The following is a 25406-nucleotide window of genomic DNA, read 5'->3' as shown; positions in this document are numbered from 1 at the left end:
AATCTGAAATCAGAACTTCACCCATTATGACTACATGAACATGTCAAAAGTATAATTTCACTATCTAGATTTAAATTTAATTACGAGTCGGACGAGAAAATATCACCAATAAGGGAAAAAAAATTAATATCTTATGTCAATAAAAATTAATATTTTTGAGATTTTTATCGAATCAAGTCAATTGATAATATGTATCAAAATTACTTTACCAATTTTAAAAAAATACTCAAAACTTGATTACATGACCAGGCCGGTCGAAAATACATCGTTATTGTACAGGTTTAGTAAATTTAAAATATTTTATAAAGTCCCAAATTAATAAAAATTAATTTTTTGAGGTCTTTATATGATCAATTCAATTGATAGTATATTTTAAAATTACTACATGACCGGTTGTACATTATTATTTTTAGGATTTCACCCAATATTAAAATATATTCAGAATTTGACATTAGATGTCACAATATCCGTTAAAATTACAATGTATACTAAATTGATTTATTTTTTAACGTTTTACAAAAAAATGAATTATGTTTATGAAATTATTCAACGATGGTGAATTTATAAAAAGTTGATACCAAAGTCCTACTTTTTCATTATCTTTAAAAAAATTAAATTATACAAATAAATAGTAAAAATTAGATTTTTCATTAACATGTTATTTGAAAAATGATAAGATATTTGATGTTTCTTCATCATAAATATAGATTATTTATTGTATTATTTAATTAAAAATACATTATTATTCTGATATTTGTGAAAGAGATCTTAAATTTTAAATTGTTAAATTTGGTATGGTTATTATAAGTAATCTTATCCATGGAGTCTCTTTTTCTTTTTAACTTAATATTAACTTAATATTACAATCCAATCTAACGGTTCATGTTTAATTTTTTTTATTAATTTCAAATCTAAAATAATAAACTCAAGGATATGAACATGTATTATGGTATTGTGTCATTAATGTTAAACAAGTTGAACGTGTTGTATCATTAATGTTAAACAAGTTGAACATGTACGTGATAGCCTATAATATCACAGGCCCAGCAGTAAGAGCCCAAGGTCCAATAAGAAGGGCCCAGGGACCATTCACTATTAACTCTGGAAGACCCCAGAACACGTGGCAATATCACCACCGTCCAGGTAGCCCGGATCCAGAACGTTCCTACGGTCCGGATTCAATAGTACACCCGTTCATCATCACTATTAACTCTGGAAGACCCCAGAACACGTGGCAATATTACCACCGTCCAGGTAGCCCGGATCCAGAACGTTCCTACGGTCCGGATTCAATAGTACAACCGCTCATCATGGGCGTCCACACGTCCTACAGTCTAAAAAACACACCTATGGTCCAGATCAAAATGTACAAACCCCTAAATGATAATGGGAAGCCTATAAAAGGCTGAACAAAAGAGGTATAAAGGGTTACTTCATCTCACATATATACACACATATACACACACCACAATATATTCGTGTAATTCCTGTTTTACCCCTTTCTCCTTCAAAATCTTTTCTCATTCTCACACCGGAGGTGCCGCGGGGACGCCACCCCCCTCTGATTCTGTTTTGTAGGTTCCCACCTTACAGCTACACCGCACACCGCCGTCATTTCTGCTCAAACGGAGTTTGAGCCCCGGCTCAACAAGGAAGGGACCCCGGGGTGATCTGGGATTATCATTGGCGCTAGAAGGAGGGGCCGAACCTCCGTCCATTGGTGTTCATATTTGTCCCTGTAACTCCACCCAGGGAACCAGAATACTACACTCCAGTAAGGATTTCACTCTTAACCTCTCAGATCTACTTTTTACCCTGAACTTGCTTGATTTAAGTACCGTTAGTGGATCTTGTTTAGCCACTCTATTCGTAGCATTATAATAGTTCTGGAGCTCTCAGTAGTTGATTACAACGTGCTTTAGATCTAAAATATTTGTGTTAGTATTTGAAGTTACGGGTTATATTACTATAAATTTGCGATATTGTTAAACAACCATGACATCAAGAAAGAGCAAGACAGTTGTTTCCGCCTCTTTCTTGTCGCCTCCGCCCCAATCCAGGGACGGAGAAATGGATGATGTGGATGAAGGGGCCCCCATAACCCGGACTCCCTCTCAAAATCTCCAACCAAGAAAGCTGCTCACAAGTACGCCGAAACTTCGGCCAACCCCTGGGGGGACATGACCCCGGATCAGATACAAGCTATAATGAACCTGTGGAAGAAAAATCATAATGCGGAACCTGAGACCCGCCCAGGGGATCAGGAGGAGCGTTCTGGGGAATCCTGGGGATCATTCCTAGATCGAATTGTAAAAAACCTGAAGAGACCTCCAGAAGACGCTCGGGATAAAATCAAAAGAGCTGCCCTCCGAGAAAGGATACGGAAAGAATAAGCCAAGGCTAAAGAAATCATCGAGAAGAGAATCTGGGATGAAGAAGCAAAATTGAAAAAGAAATCCCACTGAATTCATGTCTCCTCAAATTCGGAGCCCGAAAAAGAGTACAAACTAGAGCAGATGGCCCGGGCTCTTCGTGATCTCAAGAGAAAGGTAGAGAGCGACATGGAAGTTGGCGCGGCGGCGACCCCCTTTACCAGGAAGTTAGAATTAACTCCCAGAGAAGCAGGGTTCAAACATTTCAATTTCGAATCCTTTGACGGGTTAGATGACCCCGAAGAGCATCTAAATTACTTTGAACAAATCTCCAACATTTATGATTACAGCGATCTCTCAAGGTGTCGTTTCTTCGCATCAACACTTAAGGGAGGGGCTCAAAAATGGTTCAGCCGAATTCCATCCCGGAGTGTGGATTCCTGGAAGGATTTCCTCGAAATATTCTTAAAAAGGTTCAGCGCCAACCGAATAAATGAGCTGCAAATGTGCCACCTGGAGATAATCCAGCAGAGGAGTAAAAAGTCTCTTCCCGAACTCATCAAAAGATTCTAGGAAGCAGTCAACCAGCTCTCCAACTTATAAGAAAAGGAAGCCGTAAATATCTTTCGAAGGAACTTGTATCCAATATCCTGCGAAGGATATGTCAAAGACCTGATTCACAGAGAACCCCAGAGTTTAACATCTTTTTATGCATCGGCATTAAAGTTCATAAAAGAAAATAATTTTCTCAAGTCAATGAAGATGAACAGGAGAATCCATGATAATGATGAGTCTCCGGAGCGTCGTTCGTCATCCCGGAAAGACAAAAGATTCAAGTTAGATAGACAAGCGAATTACATCCAACAATCTCGGGGGACCCCACCACAGGACACATACTCTGAACCCAGAAAGAATGAAAGGAAACCCAAGGCCAAGGGAGAGCCCAAACCGGAACCAGAGTCGACACCTCTCAATAGGCCCCAGGTTGACATCTTGCGCGAAGTTAAAGGTAATCCATTTTATTACCCGCCAAAACCTTTACTTGCGTCTCCGAAGCACAGGGACCGGGACAAATATTGTGGGTATCATGAAGATCATGGACATACAACAGAAAACTGTTTCTCTCTCAAGATGTTCATTGAAGATCAGATCAAGAAAGGAAACATGAACCAATATCTTCAAAGCAGGATGAATGACAAGGACAGGGCCCCAGGAAGCGGTAAAAATGTGGTAAATGTTATCTTCGGAGGCACGGCTTCTCCACCCCAGAGCCCGGACCAGAATAATGATGTGATGATGATCCATCCTTTTGAAGATGAACCAATATACTTCTCCTATTCTGATTTTAAAGGACTCAATCCGGAGCACAACCAGGCCTTAGTGGTAACCCTTGATGTGGCAAATAACGAGGTAAAAAGAATTTTAGTTGATAATGGTTCCTCGGCTAATATTGTATTCGAGCACACTCAACAGGATGGAGCTCGGCCACCTTCGCATGGACCCCTGCCTCGAAGACCCCTTGTATGGATTCGGGAATACAATGATTCCAATCTGGGGTGTCATTTATCTGCCCATTATCTTTGGGACTGCACCCCAGCAGGTCTCTCATATAATAAAGTTCTACGTGATAAGTGCAATCTCATCATACAACATGATCCTAGGAAGACCCACAATCACCAAACTCAGGAAATCCCCTCAACAATTCACTTAAAACTCAAATTCCCCACCCCGGGAGGTATCAGAGAACTAAAAGGAGACATAGAGATGGCAGGGAGGTGTTACGGTCAAGCCTTGGTCATGGCAGAAACAGAACCAGAAAATAGGAAGAAGATTATGTCCCTACCCAAGGGACAAAGCGGAAAAAAACATCGAGAACATCTCAGTAAAAGGGCCTGACTAGATGTGAATATGATCGAAGACTCGGGGTATAACATAACCAATGCTGACACCTGGATTCAGAAGTTTATAGAAACCAAAGAGAAGACAAAAGTCGAACCTCCCCAGCAGACAATCGAAGTAAAGCCGGAGCACGAGAACCCCACCCGGAGATCAAAATCGGCAAGGGCCTGGAAAGCACCTTTCAGAAAGAGCTTATTGATCTATTGAAGGATTATGCTGATATATTCTCCTAGTCCCTGGAGGACGTGCCAGGGATTGATGAATCTGTGGTAATGCACAGCCTGGACGTAGATCCAAAACAAAGACCCATCAAGCAGAAGCGGAGAAACTTTTCCCTGGAGAGACAACAGGCAATTGATTAAGAAGTGGAAAAATTGTTGAAGGCAGATATCATTTGTGAAATTAAGTACCCAGATTGGCTAGAAAATGTTGTACTAGTCAAGAAACACAACGGAAAGTGGAGAATGTATGTTGATTACACAAGTCTCAACTCAGCATGCCCTAAAGAGTCCTACCCCCTTCCCAACATCGATCGGCTAATAGATTCCACTTTGGGCCATGTTATGCTAAGCTTCATGGATGCTTTTTCTGGATACAACCAAGTCAAAATGAATCCGGAAGACATCGCGAAGACTGCATTCATCACACACCGGGTTGTGTACGCCTCCGTCATGATGCCATTCAGACTAATCAACGCTAGAGCAACATATCAGAAAATGATGAACACCATTTTCAAAAGCCAACTGGGGAGGAACATGGAGTCCTATGTCGACGACATGATTTCAAAGTCAACCAGAATGTTTCGACAATTTGAGGAAGTACAACATGAATCTGAACCCGGGGAAATGCGCTTTCGGAGTACCATCTGGGAAATTTCTCGGTTTTTTGGTTAGTGAACGGGGAATCGAAGCCAACCCGGAGAAAATCAAAGCTATAATGGACATGGCAATTCCCCGAACTTAGAAAGACATTCAGAAACTAGCAGGATGTTTGGCAACCCTTCGCAGCTTTATCCCAAAACTAGCAGAAAGATGTCTACCTTTCTTTGAGTTACTGAAAGGAGCCTGGAACCAAAAGCTAATTGACTGGACTCTGGAATGTCACATGGCCTTCGAAGAAGTCAAACAACACCTGATGAATCCGCCTATACTTTTAAAAGCCAAACCCGGGGAGCCTCTTTATCTCTATATTCCAGCCGGGACAAGAGCGGTCTCTTCAACCCTCATACGGGAAGAAAGTGGGATACAGAGCCCAATATACTATGTAAGCCAAATCCTCAAGGACGCGGAAACCCGGTACCCAAACTTAGAAAAATTTGGCTTAGCTCTTGTGCACTCAAGCAGGAAGCTAAGGCAATACTTCCAAGGCCGGGAGATCAAGGTGATTACTAACCAACCACTTCGAAAAATTAATCACAAAACGGATGCATCTGGAAGGCTGGTGAATTGGGAAATCTAATTGAGCCAATTCAACATTAAATTTGTTCCAAGGATGGCCATAAAAGCCCAGGCATTGGCTGAGTTTGTCATGGAATGCACTTTCCCCGAATTCCCAGATGTACCGACAAACCAATCTGGAGGCGAAAAGGAGACTAACGACAATAATGCATGGACACTTTATATTGATGGCTCGGCGATAGTCGAAAGGTCCGGAGCAGGCTTAATCCTCTCCAGCCCAGACGGATTCACAATTCAACAAGCCATAACCTTCGCCTTCACGGCAACCAACAATCAAGCTGAATATGAAGCACTCATCTCCGGACTAAGGTTAGCCAAATCCCTCGGGGTAAAATGTTTGATCATCTATAGTGATTCCCAAATTATCGTTAAACAAACCAATGGAGAATATATTGCGAAAGATCCCAAGCTGGCTCAATATCAAACAATGGTGAGAATTATCCTGGAAACCATCCCGGATACCACCATTTTGCAAATAAATAGAGAAGAAAACTCCAAAGCAGATAAGCTATCCAAGCTCGTCCAGAATACTTCAGACCTAAGCCGTACGGTCTACTTCGAAGAGCTCGAGGCGCCCAGCACTGATCGGCCCGAGGTCTTGTGCATCAGCAGCCCGTTTAACGACTCGTGTATTTTTGTATTATTTAAATGCGTAATTATGGAATTATTAAATGAATAATATATGTTTATAGCTTCTGTCAGCTATGTGTTATTTTATTTTTATCTATGTAGGTGATTATGGTGTACATGATTGTTCGTGTAATTAATTATTAAGTATACTGAATTGTTTTCACTTAGAAGTGGATTTAATGTAAATTTATTTGCATAAATACTTGGAATGTCTCTAAAATTGTTTTTAGGGTTTTATAATTACAATAATTATTTTTGGGATTTTATAAAATTTAGAAATCAATATTTCATCAATTATTTGGCCCTGTATGATTTTCTGATTGCATTTATTGGTAAAATCCATATTTAATTCCATAATTCTTCAAAAATTCTGAAACTCATATTTATCTAAGTCTGGAATATTCTGATAATTTTAAAATTATTTTGGAAATTTTTTAGATTAATTTCACCCGCGCGTCGATTCGTTAATTGATTAAAGCGGGTATAAACTGCATTTTAGAAATCATTTTAAAATTATGAAATTTATATTTTTATAACCTTCGGGATATTTGTAATATTTTAAGACTATTTTGGCTATTTTTCGCGTTTATTTTATGTGTAACTTGGTTCGTTAAATTACGAAACGCGGGTCAGAAACGGGAAAATAGACTGTCAAAATAGGGGAAAGGGACACGTGTTTAGTCCTCCTAATATGTTCTGTGTGTGTCAATTATTGGTTGAAGGAAATAAAAAAAATGTAGAAACATCATGAGATAGATGCAACCCCTGTGTCCCCATTTCCCTCGACCTCGGTTTCTCTCATCCCTCCTCTCGATCTCACTGTTTTTTTTCTTCACACGAATCTCTCTTTTCTTTTATTTCTGCTGCTATCCTCTCCGTTGATGTTCCTTTCACTGTGGTAATTGCTTACTGCCGTCCTTTTATTGTCCTGATCATCGCCGCCGCTGCGTGTTCCGGTGGGAAGCGGGGTGGGTTGTCCTGTGCTGCTCCTAATTGTGCATGTATATATACGTAAATATATAAATATGTATGCGCGTGTTGGGTTAATGTGCCACTGTTCTTGCCGCCTATTCTTTTCTCCTCCGGTGCCGCCGGTTCCTTTCCGGTGAGGCGGCGGGTAGGGGCTGTGCGTGTGTCCTGTTCTTTTGGGTTGACTTATTTTAATTTAATTTTTAATTATCTTATTTTCTGCAGGAATAATAATTGAGGAATATTCGTGAAATAAAATATTTTCGTGTGGGAATTTTTATTAATTGGCGTAATTTATTTGGAAACCCGTATTAAGTCGGGCACCAATAAATTGTACCGCCGTCGACGATGAGCCTTGGCGAGTCGAAGGTGGACTGTGATGACGTGGTTATGAGTCCTAATATTTTAGAATAAATAAAAATTAGTTTTATATTTTTATTCTGGATCGATTTAAATTAATTCGTTAATATTGTAATGAAACAGTTAAAGTAATTGTTATTATTAAGATTGTATCGAAAGTTTGGTTGGGTAATTGATTGCAGTTGTTGTTAAGTGGTTGGGATTATAAATGGTGGTTGTTTGATTAATTGTTTGGATTGATTGATTGTTGTGATTGACGTCGGATTTGCTTCGACGGGTTAGCCGATAAATAAAGGAAGTGTTGCCCGATTTCCGGAAAATCAAATTACGGAAATACGAGGGGCGTATCCAATAATTATCGGAACGTCGGGCGAGTATAAATAAGTATATACATATATTTTGTGTGCAACCTGATTGTATGTAGTGGTAAATTGTTTTTCCAAAACCAATAACCCTAATTTTATAAAATAACTAGTATACATATTTTCTGGAAACGAACACCGAACCGATTTTTGAGAACTTGAACCCTGAATTGATGCGTGTATTGTAATAATGTATATAAGTACGAATCGGGATTTGATATCGAATGGGTAGATGTGTTATTGAGGATATGTCAAGCATACCTGGACGTCTAACGTAGGATATTTCGACTTTATAGGTTCTAGTCGAAGGACTCAGGAATTGGTATTTAACTAAAGATAACCCAGTGATCAGTCGACAAGCGCAACGAGGTTCTGAACGAAGGACCAAAGCGTGGAAGTCGGATCCAGAATAGTCTGTTAGTAAAGCGGTAAAACCGAGTGTCCAAGTCACTCCAAGGTCAATCGGTATTAGTTGTAAAGCTCTGCAAGGCAAGTACCCCTGACCATTCTTTTATGGTTCAGTACGTATGAATAGCTAAATATTTTATTCTCGTAATGAAACAGAAACGTTTTAAGTTACGTATCCCCTATGTTTGAAAATGTTGTTAAATATGTGTTTTTGGGAAAAAGTAACTTCTGAAAATACCTATCTCTAAAGTGTGATTGAAAATGGAAAAGAGGTTTTGAATAGTGTGCTGTGACAGAATTGATTTTAACAAGAGATAGGTAAAAGTGATTTTGAAATTGGATAAAATGAATCAGATATTGGATAACGTTGCGTAAGTGGCTAATTCTGTTGTGCGCATTACGTAACTGATTATTCCAGCATAGTTAATCAAAGACCTAGCTAGTCTCTGCGGATCCGGTTATTTTGTGTGAAAGCCCGATCAGCTTTCCTAGACATTTTGTGTGATAGCTCGACCAACTATCCTAGATAATTTGTGTGGAGGCCTGATCAGCCGTCCCTAGATAATATCCAACACATATCTGATTGTGATTTAGTGGTTCCCATAACGGAACAGATTATTTTGTGGTTCCAGTAATGGAACAAGTGATTGAGGTTCCCGTAACGGAATAAATGTTTTTGGGTCCCCGTAACGGGACAAATGGTTTTATGGTTCCTGTAATGGAACAGAAGGGTTGAAAATAAAATAGCATGCTAAAATTGAACTCTGGTATTTATGCACAGCACACGACAGTTGGTTTTGTTTTACAGAGCATGCTAGATTTGATATCAAGTTTATACTTGTTTTACATATTTCTAACAAGTTATGAATTCTGTTCCTATAACTGTTTTGCTTTAAATCATTTTGACTTGTTATTCATATAGTGGTACTGCTGAGCAATTGATTGCTCACCCTTGCAGAATGTTTTATATATGTATTGCATATACCTAGGAGATTCTTCCGCGGTAGTCAGGGCAGAGTTCCAGTTTCTTTTTTGATAAGTGGCATTTTATACCACTTAGAACATCTTATAATGGCTTGAATTGATGTCTTGAAATCGGGTATTTTGTGTATTTGATGCATTTTTCTAGTGTTTTTGCATTTCATGGTATAACTTGAGTATGTAGGAAGAATTCATTAGAAATAAGCCTAGGGAAGTGTTTGGCATTGGTTGTGGAAAGTTGGGGGCAGAACGCAGCAAAATCAGGAGCAGAATGCAGAATTTTCCAGAAGGAGTCTGGGCGCCTGCTCAGGATGCTGGGCGGCCGCTCAGGAAAGCTGGGCGGCCGCTCAGGGGCGAGAAAATTAATTCTGATTTTTATAAATCCTTATTCTGTTGGACTTCTGAGACGGCTGGTTCTTGTGGGCTTTTATATAAGTAGTTCTCAGAGACGTTTCACAAAAGTGTGGTATCAAGCAAGGAGCAAGGAGAGAAGGAAGAAGACCATTTTAGTACATCGCAATAAAGAAGAGGAAGCATACGTTTTTTTGTGATTCTTTTATTCGTTTTATCTGCGGATGCTAGTTTTCTTTACTTTGAACCTTATTACTCTTGTGACGTACTCTGGTTTTAATAAGTATTTTTATTAGTTTATATTGTGTGTTATTATCATGTTTTCAAATGAACCTATGGTGACGATGAGTTCTATCATGGGCTAATCGTGATCATGGGGTCGTAACGGATTTACTATGGAATTCTTTAGTTAGTTGTTTAATACCTTAGTGTGTGATGATTGTATGATATCTAGCATAGGTTGTGCTTATTAGTCTTATATGCGTTGCGAACATATAAGATAGTCTGTTAATCTCTTGTGAAGCGACGGTGGATCTCGAGGTTTAGAACTTGTCATGCTAGCATAGGTTCATGTATGTGTATGCATGATTAGTGGGTAACTCTAACCGTTTTACTTGCCCTGTGTAATCATAAAGAATAACTTGTGCTTAAATTGTTATGTTGTCAAATTCTGTAGACATATAGGGTCTCAACATAATTGATGCCTATTCAACTTCTATCTTAATTATGGATGTTTGGTAGAATGGTATTAGTACAACGAAAGTTGGCTTTTATCAGTTTCGTGTTGTTCGATTAATATCATCATTGTTACATGGTAAGGGTAATAACAATGACTATTGAAGGAAGTAGTAATGAAGTTATGATCTCATGTGTGTTTAATATTGTTAATTTAAGTGTCAGTTAAGTGTTTTAATTCTCGTAGTTAATTGTAGTTAATAATTAGTTAATCAATTTAAGTGTTATTGTCTTGACATTGAGAAGTAATCATACATTGGCGAGTAAGTGTTAATTGAACATAATTAGTCTGAGTCTCTATGGGAATGAACTAGAAATTATTCTATATTACTTGCGAACGTGTATACTTGCGTGAATTATTAGCGCATGTTTTGTGCCTAACAAGTTTTTGGCGCCGCTGCCGGGGACTGGGCGTATTTGTTTAGTTTATGTACTTGCCATCAGTGGTCATTAGGACTCATTGATTAAGACGTGTTACTTATTATTTTCGGTTGTGTTTCAGGTACTCTAGCGAGCATTTATGCAAACACGTTCTCGCACTCGCAAGAGAACTTTAGATACGGCTGAGGAGACAGACTCAATTCTTGATATTCCGGAGAAGATAGATTTTGAAGATTCGGATAGAGTGAGCAGAAAGAACCTATGATCATGGGTGATCGTATAGTTCCAGCAGCAGATCCAGCTCTTACGGACTTTTCCCGGCCTAAAATTGATGACATTCAATCAAGCATCCTTCATCCGGCTATACAGGCTAACACTTTTGAAATCAAGCCGGGCACTATTCAGATGGTGCAGAATTCTGTTTCTTTCAGAGGTGCTGCAACTGAAGACCCCAACATGTATATCAGGAATTTTGTCGAGATCTGTAGCACTTTCAAATATAATGGTGTGACTGATGAGGCTATCAAGCTAAGGTTTTTCCCATTCTCTCTGAGGGATAAAGCTAAGGACTGATTATATTCTGAGCCAGCTGGGTCCATCACTACTTGGCAAGATCTTGCGCAAAAGTTTCTGGTGAAGTTCTATCCAATGGTAAAGACTGCAGCTATGAGGAGTGCTCTTACTCAGTTTGCGCAACAACCAACAGAATCTATGTGCGAAGCTTGGGAGCGCTACAAGAAGATGTTGAGAAAGTGTCAACATCATGGTATGCCTGACTAGATGGTGATCACTGGTTTCTATAATGGTTTGGGGGCCCAATCTCGGCCCATGCTCGATGCAGCAGCTGGAGGCGCCTTGTGGGCCAAAAGCTATACTGAGGCTTATAATCTTATTAAAACTATGGCTGCAAATGAGCATCAAAACCCAACTCAAAGGATGATATCTGGAAAAGTAACAGGTATTCTGGAAGTCGATACAGCTACAGCTATTACAGCGCAGCTCCAAGCGCTGTCTTTGAAGGTCGATTCTTTAGCCAACTATGGAGTCAATCAGATAGCTATGATCTGTGAGCTTTTTGCAGGTTCTCATGCTACGGATCAGTGTTCTCTTGTTAATGAATTTGTTCAGTATGTGAACAATTATCAGCGACCGCAGCAGCCTGTGCCAGCTACTTATCATCCTAACAACAGAAATCATCCCAATTTCAGCTGGAGCAATAATCAGAATGCTATTCAGCAACCATATCAGCAACCTATAAGTAAGCAGTTTAATCCACCTGGATTCCAGCAACCACAACATTATGCTCAAAGGCAATCATATCCTCAACAAGGAGGTGCTGCTCTACCTTCTAGTGCTGATTTCGAGGAGCTCAAGTTGTTGTGCAAAAGTCAGGCCGTTTCTATCAAGACCTTGGAAAATCAAATCGGTCAATTAGCCAGTGTTGTGCTCAATCGTCTACTTAGTACACTTCCCAGCGATACTGAAGTGCCATGCAGGAAGGAAGCTAAGGAGCAAGTAAAGGCTGTCACCTTAAGGTCTGGAAAAGTTGCTGATGCTGAAAAAACAAAAGATGGAGAAGCTGAAGTTGTAGATGAAGAAGAGAAGCAAAAGGAGAAACCGGAGGAACCAAGGAAGACTATTGTTGAACACACTCTGCTTGAGGGTAATACAGGGGAGAAATAGCTCTATCCTCCACCACCTTTCCCTAAGAGATTGCAACAATAAAAATTGGATAAGCAGATCGGTAAATTTCTGGAGGTGTTCAAGAAACTTCACATCAACATACCTTTTGCTGAGGCTCTGAAGCAAATGCCTAGTTATGCAAAATTCATGAAAAGTATTCTTTCAAGGAAGGTGAAACTGGATGACCTTGAGACCATTGCTCTAACGGAAGAGTGCAGTGCTGTGCTGCAACAAAAATTACCTCCAAAGCTTAAAGATCCAGGTAACTTCACCATTCCTTGCACCATTGGCAAGTTGTCTTTCAAAAAATGCCTGTGCGATTTGGGAGCAAGCATCAATCTGATGCCATTGTCTATCTTCAAAAAGTTGAATTTTCCTGATCCAAAGCCCACCTACATGTCTCTACAATTGGTTGATCGTTCTATTACATACCCACGAGGCATCGTGGAGGACGTGTTAGTAAAGGTGGATAAGCTCTTCTTCCCTGCAGACTTTGTCATTTTGGATTTCGAGGAAGATAAGAAGATTCCCATAATCTTGGGAAGACCTTTCTTGGCTACAGGCCGTACCTTGATAGATGTGCAGAAAGGTGAACTTACTATGAGGGTGCAGGATTAGGATGTGGCATTCAATGTATTCAAGGTGATGAAATTCCCTATAGAAGACGAGGAGTGCTTAAAGGTGGATTTGATTGATTCTGCGGTAACTTCAGAACATGATCATATGTTAATGTCTGATGCCTTAGAGAGAGCCTTAGTGGGGGAATTTGACAGTGACGATAAGGATGGCAATGAGCAACTACAATATTTAAATGCTTTTCCTTAGAAGCGAAAGCTAGACATGCCATTTGAATCTCTTGGTACTACTTATCTCAAGAATGCTGAGGGAAGGCTCAAACCATCTATTGAGGAAGCACCTACATTGGAGCTTAAACCATTGCCTGAACACTTGAGGTATGCTTTTTTAGGCGATGCATCTACTTTGCCTGTTATTATTGCATCTGACCTTTCAGGTAGTGAGGAGGACAAGCTCTTGAGGATCTTGAGAGAATTCAAATCGGCCATCGAATGGACTATAGCAGATATAAAAGGGAACAGCCCTTCGTACTGTATGCATAAAATTCTGCTAGAGGAAGGTAGTAAGCCGACTGTTGAGCAACAGAGAAGACTTAATCCTATCATGAAAGAAGTGGTGAAGAAAGAAATTCTGAAGTGGCTAGATGTGGGAATCATATATCCTATATCTGACAGTTCTTGGGTGAGTCTCGTGCAATGTGTACCTAAGAAAGGAGGTATAACTGTGGTAGAAAATGAGAAGAACGAGCTCATCCCCACTCGAACAGTCATAGGATGGAGGGTGTGTATGGATTACAGAAAGTTGAACAAAGCCACCAGGAAGGATCACTTCCCTCTTCCATTTATTGATCAGATGCTTGACAGGTTGGCTGTTCATGAGTATTATTGTCTTCTGGATGGTTATTCGGGGTATAATCAGATTTGCATTGCACCAGAAGATCAAGAAAAGACTACCTTCACTTGTCCATTTGGCACGTTTGCTTTTCACAGAGTTTTATTTGGCTTATGTGGTGCACCTGCCACTTTTCAGAGATGTATGATGGCTATATTCTCTAATATGATTGGAAACAATGTCGAAGTGTTCATGGATGACTTCTCCGTCTTTGGACATTCATATGATGAATGTTTGAATAATCTTCGTTCGGTGCTCGAAAGGTGTGTGGAAATTAATTTGGTGCTCAATTGGGAAAAATGTCACTTTATGGTGCATGAAGGCATTATTCTTGGGCATAAAGTCTCTAGCAAGGGTCTTGAGGTGGACAAAGACAAGGTGGGAGTCATTAAAAATCTTCCACCACCTATTTCTGTGAAAGGAATCCGTAGTTTTCTTGGTCATGCGGGTTTTTATCGGCGTTTCATCAAGGACTTCTCGAAGATATCTAAGCCGTTGTGCAACTTGCTCGAGAAAGATGTGCCTTTCAAATTTGATGATGAATGTTTGGCGGCACTCGAGACTCTCAAGAAGAGTTTGATAGCTGCAGCAGTTATTACGGCACCTGATTGGACAAAACCTTTTGAGATGATGTGTGATGCGAGTGATTATGCAGTGGGAGCAGTTCTTGGGCAGCGCAAGAATAATCTTTTTCATGTGGTCTACTATGCTAGTAAGACTCTAAACGGATCGCAAATGAACTACACCACTACTAAGAAGGAGCACTTGGCTATAGTCTTTGGTTTCAAAAAATTTCGATCTTATCTGCTTGGGACAAAGGTGACAGTATTCACTGATCATGCTGCTATGCGCTATTTGGTCTCAAAGAAGGATTCGAAGCCTAGACTTATTCATTGGGTGCTCTTGCTACAAGAATTTGAGTTAGAGATCAAGGATCGAAAAGGTACTAAGAATCAAGTAGCTGACCATCTCTCTAGATTGGAGAATCCCGGTTCGACTTCACATGATAAGATATTGATCAACGAATCTTTTCCGGATGAGCAGTTATTCGCAGTTCAGGAGGAAGAGCCATGGTTTGCAGATATTGTGAACTATCTTGTCAGCAATATAATGCCTCCTAATATGAATGCAGTTCAAAAGAAGAAGTTTCTGCATGAGGTGAAGTGGTACATGTGGGATGAACCATATTTGTTTATACAGGGAGCTGACCAGATCATCAGAAGATGTATCCCATTCTGTGAGACGGATGGGATATTACGAGACTGCCATTCCACAGTTTATGGTGGACATTATGGTGGTGAAAAGACGGCAGCTCGTATTTTGCAAGCAGGTTTTTTCTGGCCTACGTTGTTTAAGAATGCGCATCAGTTCGTTTTAAGATGTGATCATTGCCAAAGAGTGGGGAATCTTACTAGAAAGGATGAGATGCCTTTAAATGTGATGCTTGAAGTCGAGGTCTTTGATGTTTGGGGAATCGATTTTATGGGACCATTTGTCTCGTCCTGCAATAATCAATACATCTTGCTGGCAGTAGATTATGTCTCGAAATGGGTAGAAGTCAAGGCTCTACCGATGAATGATGCAAAGGTAGTGTTGAGTTTTCTCCATAAGCAGATATTCACAAGGTTTGGAACTCCACGGGTAATCATAAGTGATGAGGGGTCGCATTTCTGCAATTGTAATTTCACTTCTATGATGCAGCGCTACAATGTGAATCATCATGTTGCTTCTGCCTATCATCCGTAAACTAATGGTCAAGCTGAAGTGTCTAATAGAGAGATCAAGCGCATTCTGGAGAAAGTTGTTTGTCCGTCAAGGAAGGATTGGTCTTTAAAGCTCGATGAAGCTGTTTGGACTTATAGAACAACATATAAGACCCCACTTAGGATGTCCCCGTTTCAACTTGTTTATGGTAAGGGATGTCATTTACCTGCGAAGCTTGAGCATAAGGCTTATTGGGCGTTGAAGAAGTTGAATCTTGATCTAGATGCAGCTGGGAAGAAGCGAATGCTTCAGTTAAATGCACTTGATGAATTTTAACTTCAAGCGTACGAGAACAACAAAATGTATACAGAAAAAGTAAAAAGGTGGCACGACAGGAAGCTATCTCCTAAGTCATTCGTGTCGGGGCAGCAAGTTCTTTTATTCAACTCTCGTCTCCGACTTTTTCCTGGAAAGTTGAAATCAAGGTGGTATGGACCTTTTATTGTCAAAACTGTGTTTCCACATGGAGCGGTGGAGATTTTTGAGATTGATCCGGGTCAAGCATTCAATGTTAATGGTCAGAGATTGAAGCATTACTATGGGGACACGGCAAACCGGGAAGTAGTTAGTGCCGTTTTATTGTCAACTTGATCGAACTCCTCTACGTCAAGCTAATGACGTAAAAGAAGCGCTTCTTGGGAGGCAACCCAAGACTTTAACCTTTAGGAACCTTTAGAAGATAGTACCATATCCAAAAAACCCAAAAAAATCAAAAAATTGGGCAGAAAAAAACTTTTTTCCAGAAACCCCTAGAGCGCCCGCTCAGGAAAGCTGGGCGGCCGCTCAGAGTTTGGGGCGCCTGCTCAGGAATCCTGGGCGACCGCTCAGGACCCGACTGTCATTTTTTTTTGCCTTATAAAAAAATCCAAAAAAATCAGAAAAACCCAAACACAAAATACAAACCCACAACCCATGATTTCTTTTACACAACCCACATTTTATCTCCCACAAACCCCACTCCTACTCTAATTTTAACCCTAATTCCTACCCTATATATGCACACAACTCCTCCATATACACTCCCATATACTTTCAACTTTAAAACTCTCTCCTACACTCAAAACACAACTCTTAAACACTTTTTCTCAGTTTCAATGGCACCTAAGAGATCCCGAACTATTGATAGTAGCAGCACCGTTCCTACTGCTGATTCTTCGAGGGGAACTGCTGCGAGACCTCGTTTGATGGATAGGGCTGCTGAGGAGGAGTATACTAGGCTTCTGACTAAGCCAATTTTGAAGGAGAGGGGATTTTTATCATCGGGGAGGGATGGTGAGTTGTTATCGATGATTGCGGAGAAAGGGTGGATTTCTTTTTGTGAGTCACCGAAGGCGGTTCCAATGAATGTGGTTCGCGAGTTTTATTCAAACGCCAAGGCTGAAAAGAATGGGTATACGGTTGTTCGTGGGCTTACTGTTGAATATCAGCCTGCGGCGATTCGCCGTGTGATTGGACAGCGACAAAGGAAGCCCGCGGAGGAGAATTGGAATGAGAAGACCCCCGAGGACTTTGATTTGGATTTGATTTATGCAACTCTCTATCAGCCGGGCACGGTGTGAAAGTTCAAGATGGTATCTAACGAGTATCATTCTTTTCCGGCGATTGGGATGAATAGGTATGCCTGTGCATGGAATGCTTTTATTTGTGCTAATATTTTGCCTACTTCGCATGCACATGAGGTTACAGTTGAGCGAGCAAGGTTGTTATGGGGGATCTTGAATGAGGAGTATTATGTGGACCTTGGTGAGTTCATCTACCAAGGGATTTTGAAGTTTTTGAGGGGGGCGAAACACATAAACATCCCTTATGCATCTACTATCACGAAGCTGTGTAGAGCAGTGGGAGTTCATTGGCCTTCTCACGAGCAGCTGCAAATGCCGGCCGCTCTTATTGACTCAGTGACTCTGAATGCGATGCAGGATTGGACGGGTGGAGAGCCCGAGGAGCATGGTTTGGGATATCGTCTTCCAGGAGGACGTCCAGCAGCTGGTGCTACCATGGCTAGGCCCAGTCAGGTTCATGATGAGGCAGGCTCTTCTAGAGCCCAGGAAGGTGCTGGGATGGCTGATGCCCAGTATAGGAGGCTGTCGAGGAGTATGGATGCGATGTATGAGTCGTAGAGTAGGTTCGCTCAGGAGCTCACCCTTGCACTTGGGACTGCTTTCAGAGGCCTTGGAGATGACATCCAGTGGACCATTTTTGGTGAGGACTCTGCTTATCCGCCTCCTGACACTCCACCCTCTGAGGGTGATGATGATTTCTCCGAGTAGGTATACCTTGTGTTCCTTTCTACTACCTTCATTGGGGACATTGAAGATTTTAAGTTTGGGGGTGGTAGTTAAGGAATATTTTTGTGTGGTTGTCATGTAGTTGCATATTCATGATAGTTTAATTCATATAGTTGCATATTTTTGCCATATAATAGTTTTTATTTTATTTTATAGCTTTATTTATCATGTCATTTAGCTCATGCATATACCATAATCCCTTTTGTGTTGCTTTACCGATTGATTTGTGATATTGATGCAAGTGTAGTGATAGCGTTAGAGTGATGATTGAGTCTTGTAGGTTGACATGCATGCTAGAAACACTTGTAATCTCACTAAGTCTTAGAGTATTCTTAAAGACTAGATGGTTGTCATGGTTTGATGGTTTTTGAGGTGAATCTATTGATTATGCTTAGAATTTATGATAGGTTCTTACTGATAAAAGGCATGAAAAGAAAAAAAATTGGAGTAAAAATTGGAATTCATTGCTAATTGTGGCTAGGCGTCAAATGGCTAGTAGCCGGCTCATATTTTTATGCGAGTAGTCTAGGATTGAGCAAGATGGAGCGAAACGCACTTGCTCAGAAATTGAAAAAAAAAGAAGAAAAAAAGAAAAAAAGAGTTAATGCATAATTGATCACGAGTGGGCTCTTTGGTATTAGAGTTATTAAGTTCTTAGGGGACTTTGTGCCTAGTTACCTAAGGCTTTTATAGTTTGGGATCCGCTAACCTAACGCTCGCTAAATGGATGCCATTGCATAAGTCTTTTGTGGATCTCACTCATTGCACGGTTAAATAAGCATTTATTATTGTGTTGAATAAAAAGCATGATTCCGTAATAAGCTCCAGTGATCTTGAAGTGTTATAAGTCATTTTGTGCCTAGAATTTATTCTTCGTATAATCATGTGATTGCCTTGAGGATAGTCAAGTTATGATAATTGATCTAGTTTCGAAGCATATATATTAAGCATCCGCACACACCACGTTTCTAGTGTATGTTAGTTTGCATGATTTGATTGATCTTTATTCGCCTAATTACATTTGTTGAGATGTTATGAGTTGGTTGGTTTAGTCATTGTGAGGGGGATCGCTACATTTCATGTAGATTGCATTCATGCATGATTTTGTTTTATTTTTGAGTCTGTGACGCTTGAGGACAAGCATCGATTTAAGTTTGGGGGTGTGATAAGTGGCATTTTATACCACTTAGAATGTCTTATAATGGCTTGAATTGATGTCTTGAAATCAGGTATTTTGTGTATTTTATGTGTTTTCTATTGTTTTTGCATTTCAGGGTATAACTTGTGCATGTAGGAAGAATTCATCAGAATTAAGCCTAGGGAAGTGCTTGGCATTGGTTGTGGAAAGTTGGGGGCAGAACGTAGCAAAATCAGAAGCAGAATGCAGAATTTTCCAGAAGGAGTCTCGGCGCCCGCTCAGGATGCTGGGCGGCCGCTCAGGAGCTTGGGCGCTCGCTCAGGAAAGCTGGGCGGCCGCTCAGGGGCGAGAAAATTAATTCTGATTTTTATAAATCCTTATTCTGTTGGACTTGTGAGACGGCTGGTTCTTGTGGGCTTCTATATAAGTAGTTCTCAGAAACATTTCACAAAAGTGTGGTATCAAGCAAGGAGCAAGGAGAGAAGGAAGAAGACCGTTTTAGCACATCACAACGAAGAAGAGGAAGCATACATTTTCTTCTGATTTTTTTATTCATTGTATCAGTGGATGCTAGTTTTCTTTACTTTGAATCTTATTACTCTTGTGACGTACTCTGGTTTTAATAAGTATTTTTATTAGTTTATATTGTGTGGTATTATCATGTTTTATATGAACCCATGGTGACGATGAGTTCTATCATGGGCTAATCGTGATCATGGGGTCGTAACGGATTTACTATTGAATTCTTTAGTTAGTTGTTTAATACCTTAGTGTGTGATGATTGTATGATATCTAGCATAGGTTGTGCTTATTCGTCTTATGTGCGTCGCGAACATATAAGATAGTTTGTTAATCTCTTGTGAAGCGACGGTGGATCTCGAGGTTTAGAACTTGCCATGCTAGCATAGGTTCATGTATGTGTATGCATGATTACTAGGTAACTCTAACCGTTTTACTTGCCCTATGTAATCATAAAGAATAACTTGTGCTTAAATCGTTATGTTGTCAAATTTTGTAGACATATAGGGTCTCAACATAATTGATGCCTATTCAACTTCTATCTTAATTGTGGATGTTTGGTAGAATGGTATTAGTACAATGAAAGTTGGCTTTTATCTGTTTCGTGTTGATCGATTAATATCATCACCATTACATGCTAAGGGTAATAACAATGACTATTGAAGGAAGTAGTAATGAAGTTATGATCTCATGTGTGTTTAATATTGTTAATTTAAGTGCCAATTAAGTGTTTTAATTCTCGTAGTTAATTGTAGTTAATAATTAGTTAATCAATTTAAGTGTTATTGTCTTGACATTGAGAAGTAATTATACATTGGTGAGTAAGTGTTAATTGAACATAATTAGTCTGAGTCTCTGTGGGAACGAACTAGAAATTATTCTATATTACTTGCGAACGTGTATACTTGCGTGAATTACTAGCGCGTGTTTTGTGCCTAACACTTTCGCGTCAGGAGCCTCTGAGGTAGTTGTGTTAGATCAAAGTGGGTCTGTTGAGTTGTTGTATTAAGATAGTATTGTCAGAATTTTCTCTAGTAAATTGGTTTTGTGATGATTGTAACCTAAGTCATACTTAAACCTGGAAAAGATCGTGGTAAAAAGGGGTTGTGTTTATATAATAATGTTGAGTTGGATTATGTTATGTTGTTATTATTGTTATTGATGACGTCAACTCCTGACCCCGGGGTTGAGGCCGTCACAGTTGGTATCAGAGCTACAGGTTTGAGTCCCTGATTTAGGTTAAGAGTAGAGTTAAAAGAGTGCAATAAGGTTTATGTGTAGATGTGAGTCAGCAACTCAATCAGAGGAGCGAGTCTATAAGTTTAGTCAAGGGTTTCGGAGACGTAACCCTGACGTCTATTGAGGATTGGCTGGAACTGCCCTAACCTAGAGTACGTTTCCTTCGTATACGTATTACTAGTAATGTCCGATAGAGACTTCTAGTTTCCCTTTCGAGAATCTGAGTCTGATTGCGAGAGCTCAGCATTTGAGTGGACCCTGGATGTGCCATCTAAAGAGATACCAATGTTATTTCTAAATATTGCATTTCTTATGTCAAGTGATGTTGTCGGACCGAGTGTGTGACCTCGGTGAGTTCGGATAGTATGATAGTAGTCAGTGGCTGCTATGACAGCCAAGTTTTATAGTGAATGTGGATCAGAATGGAAGGTGGTATCTTTGAACCCTTATACTTCTTTCTTGAAACGTATTTTGTCTCCAGAGATATTGTTTCTTATTCTATAAGCTGCTTACTTTTCCTATGAGAAAGTTGAGAACTCGGAGTAAGTCACTTAGGGTTCTGTTGTTTTAATTATAAATTGGATTTTCTCTCTCCTTATTTGTAAATCTCTATCTAAACATTGTTTCTTCCCTCGGAGATTCCATCGGTTGATTGGGGCAAACAATGCATATGATTTGACTGTTTGTCTGTGTAACAAAGGGTCTGGTGGGACGCCACCGATGTATGTGTTGTGAGCTATGCGGTACTAAGACTGGCCATCTTATGTACTGGTATGGTTGCTCTCAGTCATATTTATCTTCTTCATTTTCCCTCCTTGTACCTTTGATTCCTTTACTTCTACATTTCTTTTGAAGACCCAAGGCAGTGAAATTGTCAGTAGCTTTTGTAATTAGACAGTCCTGGTTATTGAAAGTAAGCAAGAGTTGACTATCTGGAGGAATAGAAGTTTTACGCCGGTTGCGGCTTTAGAAAAGTTAACTCCATGGAAGATGGGTCAATTGTAAGAGATAAGAAGTCGCCTTGGGAAGGATGGTTGATTGAAGCTCAAACTAGTGCGTTAGCCAAGTCTGTGATTCTTAAGATTAACTTGAGTTACCAGTTTACCCTTTTTGGGGTGATGCCTAGTATAACCCGTCTAGCTTTGCGGTATATGAAATCTGTTAGTGTTGTAATTTAATGGTGCTAGAAGGATTGCTCGGTTGTTGTTGTATTGAGAGGGCATACCATAATGTTTAGTACCTTTATATTCCAGTTTTCTGAGCTGTTGTTGATTCTGCAACTGTTACCGTTGCTATTGTTGCTAGTGTTGCTAATCAAGATATCTTTTATAAATGAATCCTAAGAATAAAGACACAGGTGCTTTGATTGGGCAGCATTTTCTTGACACAGGTGCACCGTTTGAACGGTGATATTTTTGTTATACATCCTCGTTACGTTTTTGAATAAATTTCCTGTTATATTTCAGGAAAATGCCACCCAAGAAAGCTACCCAGTCTAAATAAAATAGTAGTAGTTTGACAGAGGGTCCGGTTATAAATGAAATTCTAGATCTTATACTCCAGCAACAACAACAACAGTTGCAGTTAATCCAACAGATTCAGCAACAACAACATCAACAAGGAGAGCTAAACCAAACTACTAGTTTTAAATCCTTTCAGTCTGTTAAGCCCCCAGAGTTCAAGGGAGAAGTGGATCCTGTTGTTTCCAGAAATTGGCTGAAGGAAATGGAAAAGGCATTTACCCTCACGCAAGTAAGTGATGATCTTAAGACTGATTATGCGAGTTACTTTCTTAAGAATGAAGCAAATTATTGGTGGGAATCCACTCGTGTGTTAGAAGGAAAAGGCCCTGTTTCTTGGACGAGATTTACAGAATTATTCTTGGAAAAGTATTTTCCCGATGGTCTAAGGAATCAATTGGAAGTTGAGTTTCTAGAACTGAAACAAGGTGAAAGAAGTGTGTTGGAGTATGAGACTAAATTTACAGAATTGGCCCGATTAGTTCCTGAGTATGTAAGTACGGAGATTCAAAAAGTAAGGAGGTTCCAACAAGGGTTGAAGCCTGAAATTCGCAGAGGAGTGGTGGCATTGCAACTTAAGACATATCCTCTATGGTCCAGGCCGCCCTGGTAATAGAAGATGACCAGAAGTTGGCTGTTAAGGAAGAGGATGATAAAAAAAGGAAGTCTGGTGGTGCTATGGACAAGACAGATCAAGAAGAGTCTACTCAAGAATTGCAGAATCAGTTTGGTTGAAGCAGGAATAAGAGATTCCGGAGACAGAATTTCTCTCAGACGAGGTCTAGTGTTATTTCAGTTGCTTCCACTCCAACCCAGTCAGTCAAGTCAGCAGTGGATTACAAGTCCTGTGACAGGAGATACATTGGGTCGTGCAAAAAGAATGTGCAATGTTTCAAGTGTGGATATAAGGGTCATTATGCATCGGAATGTAATCCAGAAAATCCAGGAGTTACGTGTCATAATTGTGAAAGGGTTGGGCATATTGCAAGGAGTTGTGGAACAGTTATTCAAGAAATTTCATCCCAAGGGCCAACATCCATCACAGCTGGAGGCAGAACTTTCAAAAAGTCCAAGAGATCGAGCATTTAGAAGTTATACGTAGTTGTAGTTGATCTGACACCCCTCAAGTCAGAAGATTTTGATGTGATTTTGGGATTGAGTTGGTTTTCCTGTAGTTTGGCAAGGAGTGGTTTTAGAAGAAGCGAAGTGTAAAGTGTACACAAGAAGATAGTAAGGTAAGTTTATGAATGCCGAAGCAATAAAGAAGTTCTTCCAATCATGCGAGAAAAAAAATAATAAGCTAAAGATATAAGGTAGACCCACCACGAGTAAAGATTTTCTTTGAGTAATAAATAAATGTCCTGAAGTCTCTGGAGGCCGGTGGAACGAAAAATTTAGTTCGACGATTGTAAAACTTATTGCAAAAGAAAGTGACTATACTAGATATAGTCCTCTGGGATGCACCGGTGACGTTGTTGGAAAAGAAAGATGAAAATTCTGAGATTGTATATTGATTATCAGGAGTTTAACAAGACGCCGAATAGAAATGAGTAACCTCTATTAAAAATTGATTACTTATGCAACCTAAGTCAAAGAGTGTCTTATTTCTCAGGAATTGAGGTAAGATTCAACCTGATGACATATCAGGGATTGCGATTAAGATAAGTTATGAGCAGTGCAAGTTCGGTAATAGTATGTGAAGTCACAAGTGTACTAGTTGACTATAAGGATTTAAGGGACATAGTGTGCAAGGAGTACTTGGATAAGTAAATTTTATTTATAAATAACATCCTCAGCTATTCAAAGAGTATGGAAGTCTGTCTAGAACATGCAAGGATTTCCCTATGAAAATTAGAAAGGAAGCAGCTTGGAAAGATAAAGAAAGAAGGCAGACTTGCATTAAAAATGTGAATATAAAAATAGGATCGTTGGTATTAACAAAAGATTTGCCTTGATAGAGATTGGACAAGTTGAGTCCTAAATTTAGTGAACCAGTCGAGGTATTGATAAAAATAGATAAAGTTGCTCATGAATTGATGTTACTGTTATAACAGTATATATATAATGTGTATTGCGTGTCAATATTAAGGTGATATGCATCTGATTCGAACCAAGTCATGGATTGGGAGCCAATGGGCTCTTATCCAAATTTATTCTGCGTGGAATGATCGATCCTAGTTTCGGGTCGTTAAGAGTGAGTCCTTAGGAATGAGTTTATAACCATAATGAGTATACTTTGAATAAATCCTTGAGTCGAAGAATCTACCTGAAAGTTAGATTCAAATATGCTTGACAAATATCCTCATTTATTTAGTTAGATCAGATTTCGAGGATAGAATCTTTTTAAGGGGGAAAGGATATAACGACTCGTGTATTTTTGTATTATTTAAATGCATAATTATGGAATTATTGAATGAATAATATATGTTTATAGCTTCTGTCAACTATGTGTTATTTTATTTTTATCTATGTAGGTGATTATGGTGTACAGGATTGTTCGTCTAATTAATTATTAAGTATACTGAATTGTTTTCACTTTTAAAAGTGGATTTAATGCAAATTTATTTGCATAAATACTTGAAATGTCTCTAAAATTGTTTTTAGGGTTTTATAATTACAATAATTATTTTTGGGATTTTATAAAATTTAGAAATCAATATTTCATCCATTATTTGGCCCTGTATAATTTTCTGATTGCATTTATTGGTAAAATCCGTATTTAATTCCAGAATTCTTCAAAAATTCTGAAACTCATATTTATTCAAGTCTGGAATATTCCGAGAATTTTAAAATTATTTTGGAAATTTTTGGGATTAATTTCACCCGCGCGTCGATTCGTTAATTGATAAAAGCTGGTATAAACTGCGTTTTAGAAATCATTTT

General features: G+C 39.4%; 1 protein-coding gene across 1 annotated transcript; it reads left to right on the top strand.

The window, feature by feature from the left end:
- The first annotated feature begins 3134 nt into the window (after nucleotides 1-3134).
- Nucleotides 3135-4268, top strand: LOC141690894 (uncharacterized). The gene has a single exon (XM_074495651.1). The coding sequence runs from the start codon at nucleotides 3135-3137 to the stop codon at nucleotides 4266-4268; it is 1134 nt and encodes a 377-aa protein (XP_074351752.1).
- Nucleotides 4269-25406: the final 21138 nt, after the last annotated feature.

This window comes from Apium graveolens, chromosome 10, assembly GCF_009905375.1.
Source record: "Apium graveolens cultivar Ventura chromosome 10, ASM990537v1, whole genome shotgun sequence".
Classification (NCBI taxonomy): domain Eukaryota; kingdom Viridiplantae; phylum Streptophyta; class Magnoliopsida; order Apiales; family Apiaceae; genus Apium; species Apium graveolens.
Note: the sequence above shows the minus strand (reverse complement) of the source record. Positions and strands in the feature narration are given on the sequence as shown.

Coding starts and splice junctions, on each gene's coding strand:
- LOC141690894 (XM_074495651.1), top strand. CDS start 3,135: ATGAACAGGAGAATCCATGATAATGATGAGTCTCCGGAGCGTCGTTCG.